The sequence below is a fragment of the Barbus barbus genome, assembly GCF_936440315.1.
Source record: "Barbus barbus genome assembly, chromosome: 36".
Lineage (NCBI taxonomy): Eukaryota > Metazoa > Chordata > Actinopteri > Cypriniformes > Cyprinidae > Barbus > Barbus barbus.
Window position 1 is genome coordinate 11002684 of NC_136714.1, and position 20231 is coordinate 11022914.

Sequence of the window (20231 nt, forward strand, 5' to 3'; positions counted from 1 at the left end):
GGTGACTCAACACAGATGTTTTACCAGCTAAGAAGTTCAGCACGTTTAGAGTTTCATCCCTCTATCTGATGTGAGCATAAGTATTGGAACAGTTGCCTCACAGGTCTTTCTAAGTGATCAGCTGTGTCCTGTTGCATTAATTCTTCAGATATTAAATGCAGGGAATGTGTCGTATCAGTTATATACATTACTTCTACATTCTGAATCTGGCATTCGATGATGACACACACAAACCAGGATGAAGATGAGGGAGCTGACTTTGAGAGAAAAGCAAGCAATTTGGATGATAAAAGAAAAGAGGAAGTCAGTTAGAGCTCTAGCAAAAACAAAGGGCATTGAGAAATCAAGAGTTTGGAAACCACCAGCAACCAACAACGACTTGATCGGCTGAGAAAACAACAGTAGTTGATGACAGACAAATCATAAAAGCTGTGAAAATGAACCCTAAAACACGTCTGTAAAATCACCAAGAACTTCCAGAAAGCTGGGCTGATGCTCTGACTATTTCCTCAGGAGACTTTGACACAGAATTACAGATGCTACACAGCAAGATGCAAACCTCTGACCAGCACCAAAAATAGAAAGGCAAGATTAGAGTTTGCAAAAAAGCACAAAGGTGAGCCAGAAGAGTTTTGGAACTGTGTTTATGGACCGATGAGACAAAGATGAACCTTTATCGAAGTGATGGGAAAGCAAAAATGTGGAGAAAAAAAGGGAACTGCAAAAGATCCCAGGCATACATCCTCATCTGTAAAGCATGGTGGAGGTGGTGTCATGGCATGGGCTTCCTCTGGAACAGGCCCTCTCAACTTTACTGATGATTTAATGTATGATGACAGTAGCAGAATGAATTTGGAAGGGTACAAAACCATCTTGCCTACCAATATTCAAGAAAATGCCACCAGATTCATTGGGAAGTGCTTCATATTGCATCAGGACAATGACCCAAAACACTCTGCCAGTTCAGTCAAGGAATGTACAGGTCCTTCTCAAAAAATTAGCATATTGTGATAAAGTTCATTATTTTCTGTAATGTACTGATAAACATTAGACTTTCATATATTTTAGATTCATTACAACACAACTGAAGTAGTTCAAGCCTTTTATTGTTTTAATATTGATGATTTTGGCATACAGCTCATGAAAACCCAAAATTCCTATCTCAAAAAATTAGCATATCATGAAAAGGTTCTCTAAACGAGCTATTAACCTAATAATCTGAATCAACTAATTAACTCTAAACACCTGCAAAAGATTCCTGAGGCTTTTAAAAACTCCCAGCCTTGTTCATTACTCAAAACCGCAATCATGGGTAAGACTGCTGACCTGACTGCTGTCCAGAAGGCCATCATTGACACCCTCAAGCAAGAGGATAAGACACAGAAAGAAATTTCTGAACGAATAGGCTGTTCCCAGAGTGCTGTATCAAGGCACCTCAGTGGGAAGTCTGTGGGAAGGAAAACGTGTGGCAGAAAACGCAGCACAACGAGAAGAGGTGACCGGACCCTGAGGAAGATTGTGGAGAAGGACCGATTCCAGACCTTGGGGGACCTGCGGAAGCAGTGGACTGAGTCTGGAGTAGAAACATCCAGAGCCACCGTGTACAGGCGTGTGCAGGAAATGGGCTACAGGTGCCGCAGTCCCCAGGTCAAGCCACTTTTGAACCAGAAACAGCGGCAGAAGCGCCTGACCTGGGCTACAGAGAAGCAGCACTGGACTGTTGCTCAGTGGTCCAAAGTACTTTTTTCGGATGAAAGCAAATTTTGCATGTCATTCGGAAATCAAGGTGCCAGAGTCTGGAGGAAGACTGGGGAGAGGGAAATGCCAAAATGCCTGAAGTCCAGTGTCAAGTACCCACAGTCAGTGATGCTGGTGTTGGTCCACTGTGTTTTATCAAGGGCAGGGTCAATGCAGCTAGCTATCAGGAGATTTTGGAGCACTTCATGCTTCCATCTGCTGAAAAGCTTTATGGAGATGAAGATTTCATTTTTCAGCACGACCTGGCACCTGCTCACAGTGCCAAAACCACTGGTAAATGGTTTACTGACCATGGTATTACTGTGCTCAATTGGCCTGCCAACTCTCCTGACCTGAACCCCATAGAGAATCTGTGGGATATTGTGAAGAGAAAGTTGAGAGACGCAAGACCCAGCACTCTGGATGAGCTTAAGGCCGCTATCGAAGCATCCTGGGCCTCCATAACACCTCAGCAGTGCCACAGGCTGATTGCCTCCATGCCACGCCGCATTGAAGCAGTCATTTCTGCAAAAGGATTCCCGACCAAGTATTGAGTGCATAAATGAACATAATGGCCATTCTTTTATTGGTCGGATGAAATATGCAAATTTTTTGAGATAGGAATTTTGGGTTTTCATGAGCTGTATGCCAAAATCATCAATATTAAAACAATAAAAGGCTTGAACTACTTCAGTTGTGTTGTAATGAATCTAAAATATATGAAAGTCTAATGTTTATCAGTACATAACAGAAAATAATTAACTTTATCACAATATGCAAATTTTTTGAGAAGGACCTGTATAAGGGCAATGAAATGGAAAGTCTTAGATTGCCCAAGTCAATCTCCAGATTTAAATCCGATTGAACATGAATTTCACCAGCTGCAGAGGAGAGTAAAGGCAGAAACTCCCCAAAACAAACAACAATTGGAATTGGCTGCATTAAAGGCTGGGAAAAGCATTTCAAAGGATGAGACCAAGAGTCTGGTGATGTCTATGGGTCACAGACTCACTGCTGTGATTGTGTGCAAGGGATCTGCAACTAAATTATAGTTTTTAATCTTTTATATCTGCCTTATGTTCAACTATCCCAATACTTATGCTCACATCAATGAGTGGGATGAACTCTAAAAGTGCTGTTCTTTTTATTTGGTAAAACATGTAAAGACAGGCTCTAAAAGCTGCCAGGGCAGAGCATATCCGCAAAATCATAGATAATAACCAAAACAATCCAAGGTTTTTATTTAGCACAGTGGCTAGATTAACAAATAAACAGACGCCACCGATCTAAATATTCCCTCACAGTTTAATAGTAATGACTTTATGAATTTCTTTACTGATAACATAGATAACATCAGAAATACAATATAAAATGTAGATTCTACTACGTCTAGTATTTCAGCTTCATTCATCGCACCCAAAGAAAAACTGCAGTGGTTTACAACTATAGGACAGGAAGAGCTAAATAAACTTATCAGTGCATCTAAACCAACAACATGTTTATTAGATCCTATACCCACTAAACTACTGAAAGAGTTGTTACCTGTAGCAGAAGAACCGCTTCTCAAAATTATTAACTCATCGTTATCTTTAGGTCACGTCCCAAAACCATTCAAGCTGGTGGTTATTAAGCCTCTTATTAAGAACCACAACTAGATTTTAATGAACTGGCAAATTACAGACCCGTTTCAAATCTTCCGTTTATGTCTAAAATTTTAGAAAAAGTTGTGTCTGCTCAATTGTGCTCCTTCTTGCAAAAAAATTACCTCTATGAAGAATTTCAGTCAGGTTTCAGGCCTCACCATATCACAGAAACTGCACTTGTTAAAATGACAAATGACTTGCTTCTTGCTTCAGACCAAGGCTGCATCTCATTGCTAGTATTACTTGATCTTAGTGCTGCGTTCGACACTATAGACCATGACATACTCATAGATCGATTACAAAACTATACTGGTATTCAAGGGCAAGCTTTAAGATGGTTTAGATCCTACCCGTCCGATCGCTACCACTTTGTTCATTTAAATGGGGAGTCATCTCAATTATCACCAGTAAAGTATGGAGTACCACAAGGATCTGTCCTAGGTCCTCTGCTATTTTCAACATACATGTTGCCCCTTGGTAATATTATTAGAAAATACGGGATTAGTTTTCATTGTAATGCTGATGATACTCAACTATATATCTCAACAAGACCATATGAAACTTCTCAACTATCTAAGCTAATAGATTGTGTAAAAAATGTAAAAGATTGGATGACCAATAATTTCCTCCTATTAAATTCAGATAAGACAGAGATATTACGTATTGGACCAGAAAACAGTACACAGAATCTCTTGGTTTACAATTTGCAACTAGACGGATATACTGTTACGTCCTCTAAAGTCAAAAATCTGGGTGTTATATTAGACAGCAACTTAGAAAATCAGTCCTTTGAAAATCATATTTCCCATGTTACAAAAACAGCATTCTTCCATCTTAGAAACATTGCCAAGCTTCGAAACATGCCACCTGTTTCTGATGCAGAAAAGCTAGTTCATGCATTCATGACCTCTAGACTGGACTATTGTAATGCACTGCTAGCTGGTTGTCCTGCATCTTCAATAAACAAGCTACAGATAGTCCAAAATGCAGCAGCTAGAGTTCTTACCAGGTCAAGAAAATATGATCATATTACCCCAATTTTACAGTCTCTGCACTGGCTACCTATTCAGTTCTGTATCATTTACTAAATATTATTACTTGCCTATAAGGCCGTAAATGGTTTAGCTCCTGCATACCTAACTTGTCTTCTACCACGCTACAATCCAACCCGCTCTCTAAGGTCGCAAAACTCTGGACTTTTGGTAGTACCTAGGATAGCAAAGTCCACTAAAGGAGGTAGAGCTTTTTTACATTTGGCTCCCAAACTCTGGAATAGCCTTCCTGATAACGTTCGGGGTTCAGACACACTCTCTATGTTTAAATCTAGATTAAAGACACATCTCTTTAGCCACGCATTCACATAATGCATTTTATAATCTTGTACTGCAGTTATATCTGATCAAATGTACATTATTATTATTCTTTAGCTTGGGTTGAACAATTTATTTTTGCTTAGATGGAACAGCAGCTACGCTAATCATGTCTCTATTTGTTTCTCTGTTTCTGTCACGGGATTAACATCCCGTGGTAACTAGGAATGACAGAAGCTTCAGTCTGGATCCAACCCTTAAATGATCTGAGATGACCGAACACCCGAGAAAAGATAATGCCAACCCCTCAGAGGACCTCAGAAGATGCCAACGCTCAGACAACATAAAGAATTACCAAATTTTGCCATAAGTTAAATATATTAAGGTTCTGCAATATATAAATATATTGTGGAAACTTAATTCCTGTAGAACTGCTTTGCAACGATTTGTATCGTAAAAAGCACTATACAAATAAACTTGAACTTGATCATGTGTGTGTTGAAACGGCTAATAATAAAATGTGACATTCTGTAGTTTTGTCTCATATTCATCCTAGGGATGTAACGATTACCGGTTTGACGATAAATCATGATAAAATTCCCCACGGTTAGTATTACCGTTTCATATTTTAATTATCATTAAAACCGATTACCACGATTTGAACAACTCACGATAAATAAATACTGTCCGGCATAAAGCAGAGTGTTAACAGTGTCACGAGCGCACAGCAGCAGAGTTTCATTCTGAGAGAAAACGGCGGAAAAGATGAGAGGTTTTAAAAGAGTGCTGAGGGAATTATACAAATGAATATATCAGTGAATTAATTATATGAATGTACCTCTGAAGGATCTGACTGTCTTCAGAAACGATTCGATGGCATTTTGTTTTCATCTTAGCTCCATATAAGACCTAAAGGAAGTGTTCTTAAACACAATACTGCTTTGTTCGCGGACTTCACGTGAATCAGCTGTAATTCAGCTTTTCCGTATAAAGCGCCACCTGCTGTCAGAGACTGGATTTACAGACACTTATTTACATTCAGCCTGTGTGCAGTTTCTGTCTGGCCAAAAAACGGACCAAATTTGCATGCCCTGCTGTAAATTTTAACCGGTTGATGAAAAACAAGCTTATGTGGATTCTACACATTTAAACAATTCAGTTTACCTTTATATGAAACTTTTTCAAAGCTTTATTTGAACATGCTATTAAACTGGTGTCAGTCAAGTTGTCATTTAAAATCCAGACCTCATTGGTAATGTTATTGTTTTAGTGATTATGCAAACAAAAAGTCATTTTATTTGCTGTTTGTTGATTTTTAAGTATAAAATTTGGTGAAGTGATTTATGTATCGGTACTTTTTGTACATCTCCAGCACATTTTAACAATACCGTGATAATACTGATAACCGTGATAATTTTGGTCACTATAATCGTGATAAGAAATTTTCATACCGTTACATCCCTAATTCATCCATATTCATATTCGTTCCAATACTTATGGAGGGCACTGTATTTCCAATTCGCAAAACTGTTTGCCTCAGCAGAGAGCAAGCTGTCATTTAAAGAAATAAGTGCTGTAATAATATTAAGTAAAATATGTGTTATGGGAAATAAATGGCAAAGTTTGGGGTTGTAAGATTTATTTTTTTCATGTTTTTGAAATGAGTCTCTCACCAAGGCTGCCTATTTCACAAAGTTACAGTTAAATGGTAATATTATGAAATATTATTACAATAAAAAAATCTATTTTAATATATTTTTAGATCATTTATTCCTGTGATTGCAAAGCTGCATTTCCAGCAGCCATTACTCCAGTCTTCAGTGTCACATGATCCTTCATTCGTTTCTTATCATCAAAGTATTTTTGTGGAAACTGATTTATTTTTTCAGGATTCTTTTATGACTAAAAAGTTCAAAAGAACAGCATTTATTTAAAATAGATTTTTTTTGCAACATTATAAATGCCTTTATTGTCACTTTTGATCAATTTAATCCATCTTTGCGAAATAAAAGTATTAATTTCTTTAAAACTTTTGATCAGTAACGTACACAATAATTATATTTTAGAAAAAGTAACTGTAATAGAATTATAAAAGACTTACAGTAATACATACATTCTATAAATAATAAAATAATATAGCTCTTTAAAGGAATGGTTGACTTTTAAATTTGGTTACAGTATTATTATATATATATATATATATATATTTTTTTTTTTTTTTTTTTTTTACATCTACAGCCACCTTGGTCTCTGCCTATAATATCTAAGCTAAATTAGGACGCAATTAGAAATACCTCAAAAAATTAACAAACAAGCAACCCAATTTCAGAGGAACCTCAAAAGAGCAGATCATTTAAATTTGAGGCTGGTGATACCAGAAAACCTGTGACAACATCTACGATAAATTGCCCTCAAAAGGAAAAACCATGATGTGCCACTGCATCAATTGCATCAGTCATTTTCATAGAAGCCCACGTGTTGATGATGACGATGTAATCTGACATCACAATTTCCTCAAGTCAAATCAAGAATGAATACGTCAGTCCTGGGGCGTAGATTACGCGGGGGACGCGGGGGACGTGTCCCCCCCACTTTTTATAAAAAATGAATTCGTCCCCCGCACTTTTTCATTGGACAGTTGTGTTCTCGATATGTTGAGGATTTAATGGAGCAATGTATATAAATGCAGAATGATTTAAAATTCAAAGAGACAAGATAATTTATACATGACGTTTACGTTTCCATGGCAATCAGTCACTCAGTTTGTGACGTCACGACACGCCCAGGCTCGCGCCCGCGGTCACGCGCTGTATCCATCATTCATTAGAGGTCGAGATGAGTTCAAAGCGGCAAGAAACTCTTCACTCCTTTTTTTTTTTACGAAGAAGTCAAGCAGTGTAAGTTGGCATGGTATCCGAATAGTGTTGCACAATGTTGAGTGACTCTGCCTATTGCTCTTGTTGAATAATTAGCAAGTTCTGTTCACTATATGGAGAAAAAAAAAAAGCTGCCTGGACAAACATGCACTTATTTATTTTCAGTGTATTTTTCCGTAACTCTTTTGTAACGTCTTTTATTATAACACGTATGTATGTTATCAGAACCCTTCAAATAAGAATAAAGATAATGTTGAACTGAGATTTTACAGCGTTTGCAGCATTGTGACATATTTAACTCTGCCAATTCTACATGATGTATTTCAATCAAGTGTAGCACTGATCTGATACAGGATCGATCTTCATTTAGGGCTGCTCTGTCATTATTGCACTAATTTGACGTTTTTATGTGTTGTCAAGAATGAACAAGAAACAGTCAGCCTGGTTTGTTAGAGCAGAATTAGGACGACACACAGTGACAGGTGAGAAGAGTGGCTTTTAACACCTGGCTGTTTTTACATTGTATAACGTCTATAATACACAAGCGTTTGTAGGATGGACCAATCATAAAAAACACATAATTAGTCAAATATAGAAAAATAAAAAATAGCATTAGTTTTTATTAATTAATAAATTATTAAATTATTAAAAATAAAACATTAGCATCATTTTTAACTACAGTAGGTAATTATTAGCTTGCATATTGGTTGTTTATACTTAAGCACATATTAATTCTGTATTCTTCATGACCATATTCTGCATCCCATAATCCTAAACTTAACAACTACAACGACTACCTTACAAGCTATTAATAAGCAGTAAATGAAGAGTTTATTGAGGCAAAAGTCATAGTTAATAGTGAATATGTGCTTATCATTCTAAAGTGTTAAAAAATTATTTAGGATACAAATGATTGGTTATTGTCCAGCAGTGTATTTAATGTGTTATTTTCTTCTGTATGTCACTATTCCCTGTATGTACGTTTCAAACACTGCTTTATTTGCTGTAGACAGAGGCAGAAGTGAATTCACAGCTGAGAGTGAAAGAGGCAGAGAGTTTCAGTGAGGCTTCAGAGGTAAAGGTTATTTACAGCATTGTCTATGATAAGATATTTCTTTTAATATAGATTAATCAGACTAATGTATAATAGAACAGAACAGAATAAAGGAGTATGTGAATGTGCAAGTATCCATTACTGTGTGCCATGTACTGTACATACAACACACACAAAATACAATCTGAAATATATAAACAATAGTACCCTTATAAGGACATCTTTGTAACTTATACTCAAAAAGGTGCATATTAGTACATTAGAGTACCAATATGTACCGTAATGTACAACTATGAAACTTTTTGGGGTAAATAAGGTACAAAGATGTGCTTTTAAGGGTACTGTCCCAGTGACAAGCTGTTGTATTTCTTTCTTTCTTTTTCTTTTTTTCTATCTTTCTTTCCTTCTATTTTACAATCATATATAATAATAGAATCATAAAGCATATTAAGCAAAAAGGTTTTATTTTTTATTTAAAAATAAAACCTGTCAATTAGACAAGGGTTAACTGAATAAAAAAAACAACAACAAAAAAACAGGTATAACACTAGACATTCCGTCCCCCCCACTTTCGAAATGATGGCTACGCCCCTCCTTTCACAATTTTTTTCAGACCACCTACAAACTACCAGGGCAGCTTTCTCAGACTGCCAGTGGATAACCTCACAAACTCTTAAGTATTTCAGTATTCAGTATAAACAAACATGGGGGGGGGGGGGGGGGTGTGTTGGCTGTACAATGTTCACAAATAAGAACTTCATGCGAAATAAAGGAAAAGTTCAGGCGAAAAGATGACACTGACAGCACTAATAATATAACATGCAGCATGCAAATGTTTATGAGAAGATAAGTATATCAAGAGGGCTCTGTAGCTCATGTGGTTTTACCATAGTGACGGGAACGCTGTGACGTACGCCTATCATTTTAACCACGCATACCTCCCCCTGAACACGCCATGGAGCTAAAACAAGACTGGGGGCTTCTGCCCACAAACACCGAGTGTGAAATTCTGAGTGTACTTGCAAAACTGTGGGTGAAGCCTCTCTTTCTTTAGAAACTCAAATGCTTGTGCGGTTATTTTTTGAGTTTCTAAAGAAAGAGAGGTTAAGCATTCCTCCTGTGTAAACACTTAAAGCCACACACACACAAAACAGAAATTCTCTCTGCATTAAAATACTATTTATACACCAATTTGCATAATAAATGTGGTCCAGTGTTGTTAATAAAAATACATTTGAACCATGACAAAGTAATTCAACAATCTTAATGCTTTCTGACACTTTTTTCATTTAAGAAGAGGAAAAACAATAGGTATAATCTGGCTACAAATACAAGATATAGGTTCTAATAACACCTATTAACATCTGTCTCCGGTGATTTGATTAAAAGTGGTCAACCTAAATGCATTACCACTTACACTACATGCACTTTAAATGAATCTCCTGTGAACACTTGTGACTGAATTTCATTTCAGGAGTGCATATATCACTGTCACAATATCAATGCATGTACATGACTGTTCAAAAGCAAAGAAGCATCTTATGCCATTGCCGACCAAGACTGCAATTATCTGATCATAAATACAGCAAAAACAGTATTATTGTGAAATATTAAACAATTTTTTTTTTTTTTAAGTTTATGCAACCACTGCAGCTTTCAGTGTCACATGATGTTTCAGAAATCATTTTAATATGCTGATTTGGTGCTCAAGAAAAAAAAAAAAAATTATAATCAGTGTTGAAAATAGTTGTGCTGCTTAATATTTTTATAATAATATTTTCATTTGGTCTTAAATATAAATTTTTAATAACATTATAAATGCCTTTATTGAAATTTAAAGAAAATGTATGACATTTTGTTATGAAACTTAAGAAAAATATGCTACATTTATATATTAAATATATTTATATATGATATAATTTATAATTTACACACAAACATTTTCAAAATATATGCTGTATGTTTGTGTATTTACATATACATAATAAATATACACAATACACACATATAATATGTAAACAAATATGTATTTTGGATGCGATTAATCACGATTAATCGTTTGACAGCACTAATTTTTACATATTTCATATTTTTCAAGATGATACATAAACAGCTAATTGTTTTGTCAGTCGTTGATTGACAGAGACGAGTAGGCAATTACATATTAGCATTTACACTAGGGCTGTATACCTTGGCGAACCTGGCGATACGATACATACCTCGATGCACAGGTCACGATTCGATACGTACCTCGACACAGAGCTGTCTCGATACGATTTGATACAATGTGACACGATTCGATACGATTCAATAAAAATACATGGGCCAGAGCCAATTAGTTAATGCTGAACACATTTACTCAACAAACAGAACTCTGCATTTTTCTTCAATTTATTGAAGACAAAAATGCATTATAACAAAGTGCATTTTGCTTAAATATTTGCAACTTTAAGTGCTCTGATTAATTGTACACAAATTGTATTAATCTGGAAATTACCACAAGTCAACATTTAACTTTCCAAGGGTACAGTCTGAGCTCACACAAGTACAAAATCTTCTTCTTATTATTCTTAACTTCTTATTAAATCTTCTTATAATTCTTTTTTGTGACACCATGTACTGCCATAACATATTTCACTATGAAATCACTTAAATGCTACATCTTGCTTTAACATTTTCCATGAGTTTTTTGAAACTCGCGGGTGCCGCTGCGCCCCCTAACGGCTGGGCGGAGTATCGATACTAAGGGCTAGAATATCGATACTGTATCTTTTTTTATTATATCGGTATATATCTAAGAATCGATATTTTGAGCACACCCCTAATTTACACTAATGCAAAATGTGGGTTTAGTGACTGGATTGCAAAATGCTTTAGACTTTGTTTACACCTGTACTGAACACTAGTGATCGGATCTTAAGATATGGATGTTAATACCAGATGTAAACATGTAAATCAGTATTCCCGAGAATTAACAGCACTCAGTGCATGACAGTGCGTAGCTGGCATGTTTTTGTGCTCCTCACTTACCTCAAGCTCCTTGATCTTCTCATCCGCCGTCTTCTGCTTTTCCAAAAGCTGATTGGTGATCTCATCTTTTGACTGTAAAATGAACCTGGAAAAAATTGAGAAGAAGGTCAAAACAATGAACAGAGTAAAAAATATTAATTCAGGGCAGATTTTACACCAACAAAAATGTGCATACATGCGCCCCGCTCCCTCATACATGCGGGTGCTGTTAGGGAGAGACGTGATCTCTCCGTGCGTGAGGTTGGAGTGCTTCTTCATGCGGCTCAGCTGATCGATCTGCAGGTCAGCCAGCTTCACCTTCTGCTGGGTGTCAATCATTTTAGCCTGCAGCTCTGCAAAGGCCTGTGGGATACAGATGTGAGGATTGCAGTTTGAGTTAAATGAGATTTTAAATGCAACATCATCAACTTTTCTCATGCCTTTAAAAACATGTTTGTATTGGATGAGAATGAAAATATATTATAAAGGAACCCGAGGAAGGGTAGCCTTTCTATTTATGTAAAACGTTAATCATGGTAATCATAGATTGCACCCAAAATATCGTAGTTACGAATAACCAGCAACAAAGTTAACGTCAAATAACCAACAATTAAACTAAATGAGATATATTTTGTAAGCTTCCTACACCATTTCATGTATGTACACATATTAATTTACAAAGGCTTTACAGTAGTAAAAGGCCTTCACAGTAGTTAAAGTGTAATGTCTATGATATTTTGACTTTATACCAAAAATACATAAATAAGATGAACAGGTTTCTAACGCACCGAGGTTACATGTTGGTATATCATATTGCTTTTACAGTTCTATACCACAATTCTAATCTAGCTGAATTTAAAAACCCCTTTACTTGCTAAATTTATAATGATGAAGCAATAGAACCATTTATTGTCAATTAATAATTCTGTAAACCCCTTTTTACCTTCTTTAACTCGAGGTCTACGGGAGTCGCCATGACGGTGAGTAGAATGAGTCACTGCGCATGCGCAAACTGGTCGCAAACCCCAGTGAGAGTACTTCCTAGACAGCATTTTCGGTTTCGAATAAACAGATGGTTCTCTCTAGATAGGCAGCACGGTATGTTTATAGACACAGCCTCTGTCTCAAAATAGTGCAGCACGGGAATCACACAGTACACAAGTGGCAATATATTAAACGTGTGTAAAACTTTAGTAGCTTATTTAATGTGATGTTAATGTATGTGTAAATATGTAATGCTGTACAATGGAAGTGCCACAGAAGTTTCAAAAGCATATAATTTTTGCTGCCCTTTCTATTTTTACAGCCAATTTTGCACTATATCTGGAATGTTTCACCTTAGTGAGACATTGCTCAAGAATGTATTTGTAATTATCAACATGCATACAAATATACATGAGATGTATGTCACAACATAGCATTTTTATATCCATATTCACCCCAGTGACCTCTCAATAGTTTAAACCTTACAACATGCCTTTACATACCAATGTATCCCTGCACTTAATTCGAGAAACAAAGTGAAAAATATTCTGCCAGAACTGCATCTTTCCAGAGTTACTAATATAAACACTGAAAACAAGATCACACAAGTCACAATGTTTATTACACAATTGTTTATTAAAGTGAAACAACAGTAATATCATCGGTTGAAAATGTTTGGTTATTATTGCTTAAAATCAGTAAATGATATCATGTTATTTTATACTATACACATAGCACTTAAAATACTTTGATAAACTTATTCCATTTTATTTCACTTAATTTAAGCTACACTTTCTCAGTAATACATATAAAAAAAACTACAAAGCCCTGCGTCTGACATTCCTCCACAGTACGTGATTTAATTGATTGCATTTTTAGAGCTCCACAAATCTGTTTACTTCACAGTTTAGCTATCATTTTATTAAAACTTTACTGAAGGGTCTTCCAAATGTGATTGCAAAGTCTGTCATGCAACTTAGGTCCTATTAGAACATTATTTGATTGTATCTATCAATAATAAATATCTATGCAATAAAAACACTTTTACAAAACTTACAGTGCATTCAGTACACAAAATTGTTACATATCAAAATAAATAACCAATACATTATAAATAAATAATTACAAGTTCTTTGTGGTGTTTCCGACAGTACTATAGATTTAGACTGATGGGAAAAACCAGAAACACCCTTTTTTGAATAAATAAATAAGCAACAAACAAAAAAGCAACTTGATTAACGTTGCCATACATTCATCCGGTTCAGTCCTCTCTGCAGGCCCGGCTCCAGAATCAAATCACTCAGGGTTCTTAAATTATTAAGGATTATACAAGGTAACTTGCCAAAACAGAGTATTTTGACATAATTGTGTGTGTGTGCTTTCGTCCACTGAAGCGCTACTGGTGCACTGTCTGAAGCGGCTCTGCGTATGTGTACAGCCGAACGAGCAACCTTTCAAACTATACTTCACTGCAACATTTGGGTGGTGTTTAGGTGTCGCCACATTCTCAGGTTATGAAGAATAAAGAAGGGAAAAATTAATCTTCCGAAATGAAGCAGCAATATCTTCTCAGGTAAAAGTTATTAGAACTGTGTCTAGGGACAAGCTGGCCATCACACTGCTCTGAGCTTATCAGCCCATTTGTATTCTATTATTTGATTCGCTTTTGTCGCTTATGACAGAACAGCTAATTACGATGATCTTGTCTTCGGAAAAGATTATTTTATTAATTTACGTCAGGAAAAGCAAATATCTTTAGAAACTGGCTGTTGCTCTCACTACATTGCATTGTTATATTTCGTTAAAAAAAAAATTCCCGCCAACTGGTGACTGACAGTGTTACACATAATCAGCAATGCCGATTTTTACTCGCACTTGGCGAGTGTAAATTTTAACCCTCTAGCACCCCCGTAGAACCGGGCCTGCCTCTCTGTGACCCCTTTTCCATCAGCAGGAACCAGGTGCTAGTTCAGAGCCAGTGCTATTGCCGGTTTGGAGTTGGTTCAACTGGCGAGCCCTTTAAGAACCAGTTTGCTTTTCCACAGGCTAGAGAGCCACCACAGAGCCAGGTCTTACGTCACTGAATACATTGCATCTTTCGCTAGCACGGCAGCACCAACCACAACAGGTGTGTTCGAGATCCATCGGCACAGTGCAGACCGATCGATCGGCACACGACACTGCGAGAGCGATCCAAAAGCATAACGAGCCGTCTGCTTCCCAGTCGCTCCCGCAGCACCCCGATGCATCCCGAACAAGCCTAAACATACAAATCATCAATGGCGGGCGTTGCGTTGCTATTGATGTTCATGGCTTTGCGAACCTACATCAGCAATGCGAATCCAACGTGTTTGTGTTTAGCTGCTATTTCAAATATGGTGGTCATAAGTTTCTGTTCATCTTATTGGTCACAGTAACTCTGCACCCAGCCCCTGACGCAAGCAGTTCTTACTTCTAGCCTGGCAATGTTTTGGTGCTACTTACGAACCGCATTTCCTGGTTCGGACTGGTGCTTTTGGTGTCGAAAGACAAAGAACCGGTTTGAAACTAGGCTCTGGCTCCAAACTAGCACTCAAACTGCCTTTGTGGAAAAGGGGTATGTATGTTCTCCACAAGGAGAATAGGTTGAAAAGGACATTGTACTGCACATGAAAGCAGCATTCAAAACATCCTTCATGCCAGTGTAGACAGCCGCCATAACTGCAGGACATCAGGGACATAGGATCAATTTGAACAGGGGCAAGGATTTTTGAAAAGTAATGATCTAGAATTCTAGAAATTGTGCCCCTGCTTGCTCCTCAGTCCTCAATGCTTTCGGTCCATGGGTCACATGTTCTTTTGGGGTTCTCTGTCCTGTAAAACAGTTATAAATATAATTTTATATTAATTTTAATATTTAACAAATAAAACCTGGCCATTCATTGTGAACTATTTACCTTTCTTCCCTTATCACTTCTGCACTGACGTTGCCTCAAGTTTGACCTTTTCTTCACTTTCTCCATCAGCATCATCTTTTTTGTGGTACCTGTAAGAAAAACATGCTGAATATCTAAGGAATTTTGTAAAACAACAATGGTTTAATGATTACAAATAATATATTGCTGATTCATGGTAACCTACCTTAGTGCCAGCAGAATAGCGATGATTGCGAGACACATGAGGGACAGGACCACCGCTATGACCGCTAGAGCTGTGGTCCGGCTGTAACGCTGTTCCTCCTTACTAACCGGTAGGGTGAATATATGGCATCTCTCTCCTGAGTATCCTGTTGTACATCTGTAAGAAACACCATCCAAAAGACCAAAATTAGTTCAAATGCACAACAGGAGAGTCATATCAAGAGACAAAATAAACTCATTTAGATCAAACTCCTATTCTTTAAAATACATAATTCTGTTATCTCTAATCGTTTTACTTTTTCCGCTCTAATTTTATGCTATTCTGGTCTACTATTCAAACTGTATATTGTTATATTCCTGATATTGGGGGTCTTTTTATGATTAACTGCTTGTTTTTTTCCCCTAACTTGTAAGCCACTTTTGGATTAGTTTTGGAAGTAAAGGTTAAGCCTAAAACAAAAGAATGTCCTTAATTTGTTGAACAGAAACTGGAAAATGCTAAGGAACTGCATGAAACTCACACACAAGAGTGAGTGTTCAACTCCTTCAGATGCTGACACACTCCGTGAATGCAGAAATCTTTGTATTCCTCCAGGCAGGGGTTCTTCTTTCTTCCCTTGCCTTTTCCTTTGCCCTTCCTTTTTCCCTTTTTTGTCTTCTTCTCAGTAATGGGAAACGCTGACGGATGTTTGGGTTTGGTGGAAAATGCCACTGTTGAGCAAGAAAGAGCGGTGATGTCAGTCCATGATGATCTAATATCATACAATAGTCTAACACACTCGGTTCATATAGTCACATGTTCGCTAGCATTTCCTACAACAATGAATTTTATTATTTTTTTATAATATAATGATAATAAATTGGTTTAACACAAGTAGTCATTCCACCTAGTGTGATTTCAAAATGTGCATTTTTTTATCATTACAATTTTCATAAAAAAGTATATTTATTACACAATATTATATTTTTGGAGTACTTGTGTAAAATGTACAGGTACATCTCAAAATTAGAATATCATGAAAAAGGTCAATATTTTTTGTCACTCATTAAACAGAGTGAAATATTTCAAGCCTTTATTTCTTGAAAGTTTGATGATTATGGCCTACAAATAATGAAAACCCAAAATTCAGTGTCTCAGAAAATTAGAATATTACATAAGATCAGTAAAAAAGGATATTTTAAACAGAAATGTCAGGCTTCTGAAAAGTATGTTAATTTCTATGCACTCAATACTTGGTTGGGCCTCCTTTTGCATGAATTACTGCATCAATGCATCGTGGCATGGAGGCAATCAGCCTGTGGCACTGCTCAGGTGTAATGGAAGCCCAGGTTGCTTTGATAGCGGCCTTCAGGTCATCTGCATTGTCAGTGTTGGGGAAGCTACTCTGAAACTGTAGTTTGACAAGCTACAAGCTACTCGTAAGTTAAAGTAGTTAAACTACAGTCAAGCTACCCTTTTGGAAAAGTAGTTAGCTACACTACAAGTTACTATCAAAAAGTAGCTAGCTACATTGAAACTACTTTTGATTTTTTTGAACAACGTATATTATAAATAACTGAATAAGTGTCTGAGGAATGTTTTAAGTAAAATATTTAGTGTTTAAAACAATGCAATACAATTATGATTTCAAAGAGTATTGTTTTATTACACACAACACTCAAATATCTCAGACTGTTACAAAAAGTGTAATCTTTACTTGTCGTTTCTTTGAGAGACATGAACTTGGACAAATAAGGCCATGGGTAATTAACGTTAGTTGTTTCTCCATCCTCCAAATCTGCCGCCACGTCTTGCTCCATCATGGATAATATGGGTGTGTCAACCCACTTCTGTATGTCAGTGAACTGTTAGCCGCAAGATGCGTGATTAAACAACAGGTGGCGGTAATGGCAAAAAATGAGTTTGTAATCTAACAAGAAGAATATGCTTGCATCGCGCTGATTCGCGCAGGCTCGACAAAACGCAATGTAGCTTTTGCTCGCGCTACACCGCTACTTGCTGCAAAAAGTAGTTAGCTACTGGAAACGTTACACTGTTTAAAAAGCAACTGAGCTACTGCCAAGCTACTGAAAAATGTAGTTAAGTTAGTAGCGTCGCTACTTGTAGTTAACTACTCCCCAACACTGTGCATTGTTGGGTCTGGTGTCTCTCATCTTCCTCTTGACGTTCAGGCCAGGAGAGTTTGCTGGCCAATCAAGCACAGTAACACCATGGTCATTGAACCAGCTTTTGGTACCTTTGGCAGTGTGGGCAGGTGCCAAGTCCTGCTGGAAAATGAAATCAGCATCTCCATAAAGCTTGTCAGAAGAAGGAAGCATGAAGTGCTTGGTAGATGGCTGCATTGACTGTTGACTTCAGAAAACACAGTGGACCAACACCAGCAGATGACATGGCAGCCCAAATCATCACTGACTGTGGAAACTTCACACTGGACTTCAAGCAACATGGATTCTGTGCCTCTCCACTCTTCCTCCAGACTCTGGGACCTCGATTTCCAAATGAAATGCAAAATTGACTTTCATCTGAAAAGAGGACTTTGGACCACTGAGCAAAAGTCCAGTTCTTTTTCTCCACAGCCCAGATAAGACGCTTCTGACATTGTCTCTGGTTCAGACGTGGCTTGGTAGCCCTTTTCCTGAAGACGTCTGAGCGTGGTGACTCTTGATGCACTGACTCCAGCTTCAGTCCACTCCTTGTGAAGCTCTCCCAAGTGTTTTAATCAGCTTTGCTTGACAGTATTCTCAAGCTTGCAGTCATCTCTGTTGCTTGTGCACCTTTTCCTACCCAAATTCTTCCTTCCAGTCAACTTTGCATTTAATATGCTTTGATACAGCACTCCGTGAACCGCCACACCTTTCAGTAATGACCCTCTGTGACTTACCCTCTTTGTGGAGGGCGTCAATGTTCGTCTTCTGGATCATTGCCAAGTCAGCAGTCTTCTCCATTATTGTGGTTTCAAAGAACAAGAGATACCCGTAATTTATACTGTAGGGATGGTCATTAATTGAAACTCAAATGTAAATATTCTAATATTTTGAGATACTGATTTTTGACTTTCATGAGCTGTAAGTTCTAATCATCAAAATTAAAAAAAAAAAAAAACTTTTGAAATGTTTTACTTTACATGTAATGAATCTAAAATATATGAAAGTTTCACTTTTTGAAATAAGTTACAAGAAAAAAAAAAGAACTTTTTCACGATATTCAAATTTTTTTAGATGCACCTGTATGCTTATTCAGAAGATATTTTTATCAGCACTGGGCACTGAAACATTGGCTGGCCACTTTTACAAATTGCATTCAGAGAAATGAAGCAAGTCTACCTCTTGGTTGGTTTGAGTCGTAATCCACAGAGAGATCATAATCTTCATCATAATCATCATCTTCATACACATTCGTCCCTCTGCCCACCTGGTCCCCTGTTGTGTTTGTTTTCTCTTGGGTGTGAGAGCGGTTGACCACTGTTGTTTTGGGTTTGGCACTCTCATACCTGTCCACAGAGGCGCCACTGCACACCTTGAGTAACACTGGAACAGAACAAGACACTTATAAAACACATATTTTGTGTATCTTGCATACAGTCAATATGTAAAAGAAAAGAAAAAAACATGGCAAAATTGAATGGCACAACTAAAAGCAGACGGTGATTATAAATACGCGTCGCGTGTAGTGTAAAATGTTAAATTAAACCACGGAATAAACAGGGAATGAGTTATCTGTCAAAATTGGCTAGAGCAACTACTAATATCAACTAACGTTAATTATATATTTTTAAATGAAAAACGTCGCTTGAAAGAAACTCGTGTAACAAGCCTGGGCAGGTCCCATGCAAGTTATAACATATTTTATCAAGAAGCCATTGTTTTAAACACTTACCGAGACAACGGACGAGAAAAATCGCAAGTCGTAACGTCTTCATATTCCTTGTAGTATAATTCGAGATATTACAGGATGAGAAGTTGATGCCTCCAGCACCGTCCGCGATCTGGACGCAATGCGCGTGCTGGGGACTGTGTCAAAAGTCTCGTGCGGAGAGCGCACGCCGGTGCAGTTTTATAGACCCACCACACATTCTTCCCTTTTATGAATCACTGGCCACACCTAATCAATCATCATCAGCAACACGTAAAACAAAGTTAATATACTGTATTATAGTGCATTGGTTCCAGACTGATTGATAATTTGACACGTCAATAATTTAAGGGGACAGCAGAGTCACAGGTTTAATACTGTCCAGTTAATAATAATAAATCCATTTTAAGATAGTAACTAGTTTTTATGTCTAAACTGGTTGACCAACTACTGTTCCAAAAACAGATTAAACTTAAAACTGGTATGACCAACTCATACCTGGTGTAGTGGTTATCTACAAGTTTGGACCTGCTATGAGCTCAAGCTGAATTTTTATGCAGTGAACCAATATAGCATGTGTAAAAGATTTGGTCAAGATGCTCTCAAAATGTTATAATTATAGTATTTTGTCTAACTTTAGTATGCC

The 20231-nt window shown here is 37.1% G+C and overlaps 2 protein-coding genes across 3 annotated transcripts in view; both read right to left on the reverse strand.

The window, feature by feature from the left end:
* LOC306855780 (prefoldin subunit 1) overlaps positions 1-12636 on the reverse strand; it is a 30505-nt gene extending 17869 nt beyond the window's left edge. Inside the window, exons 1-3 of one of the 2 annotated variants that reach the window (XM_079394654.1) lie at positions 12573-12636; positions 11826-11992; positions 11651-11735 (exon numbers count right to left, since the gene is read on the reverse strand). In XM_079394654.1, coding sequence (XP_079250780.1) covers positions 11651-11735; positions 11826-11992; positions 12573-12605 — 285 coding nt within the window. In that variant the 5' untranslated portion in view covers positions 12606-12636. The remainder of the gene's footprint in view (positions 1-11650; positions 11736-11825; positions 11993-12572) is intronic. The other variant, XM_079394655.1, reaches the window with a different exon arrangement.
* A 600-nt stretch (positions 12637-13236) lies between these two features.
* hbegfb (heparin-binding EGF-like growth factor b) lies at positions 13237-19761 on the reverse strand. Its single transcript, XM_079394264.1, has 6 exons — positions 19610-19761; positions 19057-19260; positions 16254-16443; positions 15734-15889; positions 15550-15638; positions 13237-15466 (listed from the first exon to the last, which is right to left on the reverse strand). Exons 1-5 carry the CDS (start codon positions 19650-19652, stop codon positions 15563-15565), a joined length of 669 nt encoding a protein of 222 aa, XP_079250390.1. The 5' UTR covers positions 19653-19761; the 3' UTR covers positions 13237-15466; positions 15550-15562.
* Positions 19762-20231: the final 470 nt, after the last annotated feature.